Source organism: Nothoprocta perdicaria, unplaced genomic scaffold (assembly GCF_003342845.1).
Source record: "Nothoprocta perdicaria isolate Ctin4 unplaced genomic scaffold, notPer1 scaffold_218, whole genome shotgun sequence".
Classification (NCBI taxonomy): domain Eukaryota; kingdom Metazoa; phylum Chordata; class Aves; order Tinamiformes; family Tinamidae; genus Nothoprocta; species Nothoprocta perdicaria.
The window spans coordinates 927,958-935,268 of record NW_020455399.1 but is presented as its reverse complement, the minus strand read 5'-3'; the positions used below and the strand labels follow the sequence as shown (position 1 = coordinate 935,268).

At 65.4% G+C, this 7,311-nt stretch overlaps 1 protein-coding gene across 1 annotated transcript; it reads right to left on the bottom strand.

Annotated features, from left to right (window-relative positions):
• Positions 1–3,152: 3,152 nt before the first annotated feature.
• Positions 3,153–6,254, bottom strand: MEF2B (myocyte enhancer factor 2B). Its single transcript, XM_026038797.1, has 8 exons — positions 6,201–6,254; positions 5,684–5,887; positions 5,502–5,615; positions 5,267–5,417; positions 4,430–4,575; positions 4,170–4,272; positions 3,913–4,000; positions 3,153–3,450 (listed from the first exon to the last, which is right to left on the bottom strand). The coding sequence occupies exons 1-8, from the start codon at positions 6,252–6,254 to the stop codon at positions 3,153–3,155; spliced, it is 1,158 nt and encodes a 385-aa protein (XP_025894582.1).
• Between the last annotated feature and the right edge of the window lie 1,057 nt (positions 6,255–7,311).

The following is a 7,311-nucleotide window of genomic DNA, read 5'->3' as shown; positions in this document are numbered from 1 at the left end:
CTACGTAAGGCATGACGTCCTCACGTCGGGAGCGGGATAGGTTAGCCCTGCTCTTGTGGTAATGCACGGGTTGGGGAGCGAGGGAGGCGGGGGCGACTGGCAGCAAAAGCTAAAAATAACGGCGATTGTATATATACACACAAACACACACACGTATATATGTGTATATATATATACACACATATACATATGTACATATATATGTGTATATATATGTGTGTAGTATATATATGTGTGCATATATATGCATATATATGTATATATATGTATATATACACACACACACGTACATATATATTTAAAAAATTCTGGTGAACTCCGCTGTGTGTAGCCCCACAAGGGTAGCGAGAGGCAGGGCCGGGGGGGGGCAATGAGAATCCCCCAGGGTCCCCCTATCCCCTTTCCTCTCCTCCTTCCCATCCCGCACGTTTTGGGGCAGGATTCTGACCGGGGCCGAGGATGGGGGTTCTCCTGCCTCCCCCCCCGGCTTCGCCCCCGCAGTGGTCGCTGCGGGAAAGAGGACGCGGGGACCGGACTCCGCACCGGGACAGAGGGGACACGGCGTGTCTGAGCCCATAGAGGCACCTGGGCCAGATTTTCCCCTAGAAAAATCCCGTGGAAATTCAGTAGAAATCCGTCCTTTTGCCATTAATAATATTAATAATATTAATAATACTAATATTAACAATAATCAGGTCCCAAAGCTCTATGCTGTTAATAGCTCTCCGCTCTGGAGCGGAGTGTGACCGCTGCTCCCGGCGCACCGGGATTTTCGTAGTACTTTAAAAATCGGTGTCCATAAATCCGACAAGAAGCAGAGCCGAGGCGGGGATGGGAGCTGCTCCCGAAATCCGGTCTGGGGACGCGGCGGGGGACACAATGGGACTGCAAAACCCAGTTTGCAAAACGACTCGGGGAGCGATCCGGGCTCCGGAGCTCCCTTCCCGGTCCGACGGCCCCCGAATTTGTTCCCTGGGCCCGGTGCTACCGGGGAGCTCTGCCGCGCTCCCGGCTCGCCCCTAATGAGCGCCGCTTATGAATTTTTACCTCAACGAAAGGGGCCGGGACCGGCGGGTCGCGCTGCCCCGGGCTCCCGCCGCCCGCCCCGTCTCATTGCGGCTTCTCACGGGGCCGTCACCCCCCGCTCCCGGCTTGTCCGGGCTCCCGCCGCCGGGAAGGCGGCTCCCTCGGCGGCTCCTCCAGCCCCAGCTACCGAGCACCCCCCGGCCCGGTGCCCCTCGGCGAGGAAAGCGGCAGTTTGGGGCTTCCTGATAACGTTTTGATCAAAAATGCATTAGGAGACGYGCACTGCGCAACGCCATGAATATTTTAGGGCTTTTGCAAAACAACAAGGAGGGTATTTGTGACAGGAGAGGGGCCCGAAGCCACAGGGGCGGCCCTGGCCCCGGCATCCTCGCCCTGCAAGCGCRAAGTGGGCTATGTCACCCCCTTGTCCCCTGTCCCTTTGGGGCCAGTCCCTGTCTCGCTGCCTGCCCTAATTCCCCATAATTCGTCACCAGCTTGAGGTTCATTTGCTCCTCATTAGAAATCATTAAACAGCTCCACAAAACTCGGGAGCTGGGACAGGCCTGGCACCAGGAGGGAACCAGTCTGTCCCACTGGGTCATGGCTGCGCCATCCAGAGCAACCCCACCATGGGGAGCAACCCCACCATGGGGACACAGAGCACCAAACAATCCTGGTGTCCCCCAGCAGTGTCACAACCCCTGGGAGAGGAAAGAGCAAGTCAAAGCAGCCTTCTCCAGCACCCAACCACCTGGAATCCAACGTGGATGCGGGGCAGGGAGAGCGATGCCAAACCAGACCCATCCCCATTGCCCCAGCACAGGAGGTGCCCTGGCTGTGCCACCACGGAGCAAACACTGTCCCCAGGGCTCCCTTGCCCTCGAAGTGCCCGGTGCTGGCTCCGTGCCGCGGGGTTACCATAGCAAAGCTGAATCTTACCAACAAAACGAGGAGCAGAGCCTGATTAGCATATATTCAAATGAACCATGCGATAAGGCAAGCTGTAAATCATAGTCACTGCCGCCCAATCGGTGCCTCTGTCCCCAGCCCCTACATTTTCTCTGGGTGTCCCTGCTCCTCTTTGCATTCAGAAACCCCTTTCCAGATGGAAAACCACCCTAAGGCAGCCCATGGACCCTCCCAGGAGCAAAATAGCCCAGGGTGTGAGGCCACATTCCCACTGCCCGGCAAGAACCTGGGCTGCAGGCACCTGAGCCTCCACCACCCTGGGCCTCCCTCTGCAGCCCTGCCGGTGTCCCCAGGCCTTGGGGTGACCGGATTCCCTGCTCCGAGCACCCCGAGCAGCACCCAGCACTGGGCTCCTCCGGAGGGACGAGGCCAACCCCAACCTGGCTGGTAGCCCCATTCCAGGCTCCATGGAGCCTGCACAGACTCCTCCCRGCATTACCTGCCTTGCCATGTTTTACTCCCGAGCTCCTGGAAGGAAAGGCAACCACACAAACCCTGCAAACCCAGGCCCCCCAAGCCCCCTCCTCACCTACCTGCTGCCAGCAGAGCCTGGGGAGGATGAGAAAAGCAACAACAAAATGCAGCTCCCAGCAAGAAGATGCAGCACAGCTGAGCAGGGCCCAGCACCCTGTTAACCCCAGGCTGCCCCAGGGTTGATTTTAAGGGGAGCTTTTTTTTTAAGCTGATTTTAAGGGGAGAGGTCCCTTCTCTGTAGTCCCCAGCCCTGCTCCTGTAGCAGGCTGCAAAGCTGAGACCTGCAAGGGGCTTTTGGGGGTGCACAGGGAGCCCAGGAGCCTGGGGAACATGGTGAGAGCGGCCAGCACAGCCCTGCAAGGAGCTCACAGCACAAGCCTGGACACCCACGCTTCTTTATTGCTCAGAAATTAATAAATAGAAAAATAGTGCCCAGGTGGGCGGCTGCGGGGCAGCGTCCCCGTCCCCGTCCCCGCAGCGGGGCCAGGCTGGCTGCCGTGCGGAGCTGGAGCGCTCAGTCCTGCTGCCACCGCGTGGCCCCTTGCAGCCATTCCCACCCTTCCAGGGACATCCGCAAGCRCTCCGGCTCCTGCTGCCGCAGCGTGACGGGGACCCTGGGACGGGCACGAGTGGGGGGCTGCTCCCCGTGTATGTACAYGCAGCCGGGCGTCCCGCGGGCCCTGCTATCTCGGCCACGTGTCCACGGGCTGCAGGCGCCGCACGGGCACCGGGGGCCGCTGCTCCTCCGCCAGCGGCCGGGACAGAGCCAGCGGGTAGGGGTAGCCCTTGGCGTAGTCGTCACGCGGCTGCAGGTCCCCGGGGACACGGGGGGCTTCGCTCAGGGAGGACAAGTTGCCCAGGGTGGGTCCCACGGGGCAGCCGAGCCCCGGGGAGACCCGCTCCGCCTTGATGCTGATGGCCTGGGGCTGCGGGGGGCTGCTGGCGGACGGCTCGTCGGTGGGGACGATCCTGCTGCCRATCCTGGGGACACAAGGGAGTTGGGGGCACCCCATGGGGCATCCGTCACAGAGGAGCACCAGGCGAGGACAAGCCATGGGGTCTCATGCTGCTGTTCCAGCTGTGTGGGACTGAGACCTGCCAAACTCACCTCATGCACCAGCTCCGGCCCCCTGCCCCTGCTCTAACCCAGAAGCTGGGATCCCGCAGGGATGCAGCATTCCCAGCCCAGGCAGCACCCGCTTCCCAGGCGGCCTCCCACCCACACGCCTGGCACGGCTGCTGGGAGCGGAGGGGACCGGCGGGGAGGCCGCATCCCCTGGGGCAAACCCGGATTTAAATAGGCTCTGGCTGGGATGCGGCGGGCGGGAGGCTTCCCAGGGGCGGTGGGATGGGGCCCTCCCGAGCATCCCGGCTCTGTGCGGGCTCTGGCAGCGGGACGGCCGCGGGGGCCGCGATCAGGGACGTGTCCCCCCCAGTCCTTACCCCAGCGCTGCCGCGTCCCGCGGGGGCTGCCACGACGCGGCCGGGCCGGCCTGCGGGAAGGCGGCAGGAGCCTCGCCAGCCCCGAACTCTGTGCCGAGAGAGATGGAGTGAGCGGGAGCGGGGCCGGGGGAGCCAGCMGGGAGCAGGGCTGGGAGCGCYGGCCGGGAATGGGGCCGGGGCGCCGGCCGGGAGCAGGGCTGGGAGCGCCGGCCGGGAGTGGGGTCGGGAGCGCCGGTCGGGAACGAGGTGGCTCCTACCTGCGGCTGCGGAGGTGAGGAAGGGGAAGGCGGCGAGGCCGGGGGTGGCGGCGCCCGGGGCGAGCACGGGGCTCAGGGTCTGCAGGCCGGCGTAGAGCGCTCGCTGTGGGGACAGGGAGGTGTCAGGCTGCGTGTCCCCCCCGGCGGGGTCCCCAGCTCCGCATCCCCTCCCCGGGGTGCCAGGGGTAAGGATGTGGTGGGAAACCCTCGCCCGCATGGGGCCGGACCGCGGGCGTCCTGCAGCACCGGGTGCCGCTCACCGCCGCGCCGGCACCGCTCCTGCCGCCAGCCGTGCCCCCCGGGGCCTCGCYGCGGTGCCCATCGGCCCCCAGGAACAGCGGCGGGGGCGTCTTGGTGGCCAGGGCTCGGCTGAGGTGGCCCGCAGAGAAGAGCGGGTAGCCCAGACCTGCAGGGAGAGAGACAGGGGAGGACATGGGGGCCGCCGCACACCGCGGCACCTGCAAAACCCACATCCTGCACCGGGGCCGGCAGTGCCCCTGGGCCAGCACTGCCCTTCCCGGATCCGGGGCCATTCCAGGAGGCCTGAGGCTATTGCGACCGCTGGTTGGGGTGTGCAGGGCTGCAGACCTCCGGGCCTGGGCATCCACGGTGCAAACACCAGTGGCCCGGCCACCCCCGTGCCCATCCTGCTGCCCTGRGGGTTGCTCTCGGTCAAGCCCCTTGTCACTTCTTGCAGCCTCAGTGGGGTGGCTGTGGTTGGCACCGTCCTGGCCCTCGCCGCGCCGCAGGGAGCTGCGGGCGCCCGGCAGCTGCTGCGGGGCCACCTGGGCGCGCGGTGCCCGCCGTGACTCAGCACGGCGCAGGAAGCAGCTGGGGGGCGGCCGCGGCGCTGCAGCTGCCACCGCCGCTACCTGCGCCAGCCACGTGCCAGCCCCGGGGCCGGCAAGTCCCGCCGCGGAGCCGCCGGAGCAGCTTTGCATGCGGCGGCTGGGAAAGCCCCGCGGGACGCGGCGCGTCCGGGCATGCGAGGCTGGCAAGGGGCCGGGTTCTGCCCAGGGCTGCGGCTCCCGCGGCCCGGCACCCCCGGGCTCCCAGGWCCAAGGGAAGCCAAGAGGTGGCATCGGCTCGGAGCCTACCTGGCGTCAGCGGAGCCAGCGGGCGGCCCGCAGGCTGCCCAGGCTTCGGCAYAGCCGGCTTGAAGACGGGCGGGCGGCCCTGGCTCCCATCGCCCGTGGGTGCCGGGGGGCTGCCGTAGGCTGCATCGTGGCCGGGCAGCGGCGCCGGGGGCTGCGGAGCCAAGCGTCAGGACGGAGGAGCCAGACGTGGGGCTGCCCGCCCGCCAGCCCCGCTACCCGGCGTCGGGGCACTCACGTGGAAGCGGGGCCGCGCCACCGACAAGTCCATGCCCTCGTCCGCCCGCCGCGGCTTCTCCGTGTCCTCGTCCAGCTCCAGCTCCTGCTGCTCCAGCCCCTTGCGCTTCAGCGTCTGCGGGTGGCGGGACCGTGAGCCGTGCGCTCCGGAGGCGCCTCCCGGAGCCGCCACGGCCGGGATACCTCCAGGATGTCGGAGTTGGTGCGGCTCTCGTGCGGCTCGCTGTACTCCGTGTACTTGAGCAGCACCCTGTCCATGTCGGTGCTGGCGTACTGGAAGAGGCGGTTGGTGCTGTTGAAGATGATGAGGGCGATCTCGCAGTCGCACAGCACGCTCAGCTCGTAGGCCTTCTTCATGAGGCCGAACTTGCGCTTCGTGAAGGTCACCTGCGGTGCGGGGCAGGGGACCCGGCGCTGCCCCAGGGCCACCGAGCAGCCGCCCCCAAACCAACAACAGCTGCCGGGCACCCCACCACCCATGGGTGCTGTGAGACCCAACACCCGTGGACCCTGCAAGACCCTCCACCCATAGACCTTGCAATGACCCATGCACCTGTGGATGCTGCAAGACCCAGGCACCCATGGGTGATGCAAAAGTTGCTTTGCTCTCCTTTCACCCAGCCCTGACAGCACCGCCTCACGCCAGGCTCCCCGGCTCCCATCCCTACGGAGCCCCAGCTCCCTYCAGAGCGGCTCCCACCTGCCGGTTCCGCTGATCCAGGATCCGGCTGATCTGGATCTTTTTCCGGCCCATTTCGTCCCCCTGCGGCGGCTGGAGGAGAGCGGGGACAGCGGGGCCGGCCCAGCCGCAGCCTCCGGACCCCTCCGCCGGCGGCACCCGGCGCCAGAAACAAGTTTTGCTGCAAAATATCAGATGAAGTGCCATTTTCAGTGCCATTTCCCAGATTTTTGGCACAGGTTGCTCCGAAAGCAAACAATCCAGAAAGACTGGGAAATTCTCCAGGGGGAGGGAAAAAGACCCCGCCGTCCCCATCCCCATGCAGCCAGGGGCGGCATCCTGGCCCTGCTGGCCCCGTSCCTCTGCCCTGCGCCCACCTCCGAGCCCGGTCCCGGTGCCGACCCGGTTCCTTTTGCCGCCGTCCCCGGTTCTTTTTGCCGCGGGCTGCCGGGGCGGGCGGTGGTTATAAGGAGGGCGGGTGCCTGGGGGCGGGGGGCTCTCCGTGAACCCCGGGGGGGCGTTTGGGGTTGGAGGGTATTTTTTTTAAATGCTTTTTTTTTTTTTTTTTTGGTATCGCGGATAGACTAAATTTGACCCGCGGCGTTTGCTGCTCAGGAAGTGGCTCTATGAGAAGCGAGTAAAGCGAAACCACCCACCTCTCTGTGCCACGTGAGCCCGCGGGGGCTGCCACGGGCGAGGGGACAGGGACCTCGTCCCCAGTGCCCCCCATCCTCCCCACACTGGGCACAGAGCCCCTCAGGCTCCCTGAACCTCCGGCTCCATCCCGGCCCCGTCACCAGCTCCAAGGCACCGTGCCAGCCACGAGGGTCCTGGGCAAGGAYGCCCAGGAGATGCCCTTGATGAGACACCAGTGGGCCCAGGACCCCGGGGACCCTCGGAGTCACCTCGTGTGTTGGGGTGGGTCCCGCTGTGGGCTCCTGTCCCTGCATGTCCGGTCACTGCCAGGCCCCACTGCTATATTTAGCAGTGCCTGATTTTAATTTATGGAAGGAAATTGTGCCACGGTTCCCACGGCCCGGCTGCCACCCCACGTCCCCACGCATGGCAYGGGCCACGGAAAGCGCCAGTGAATCCCTGGGGGCAACCGGAGGTTTTTCCAACTCTTCCCGAT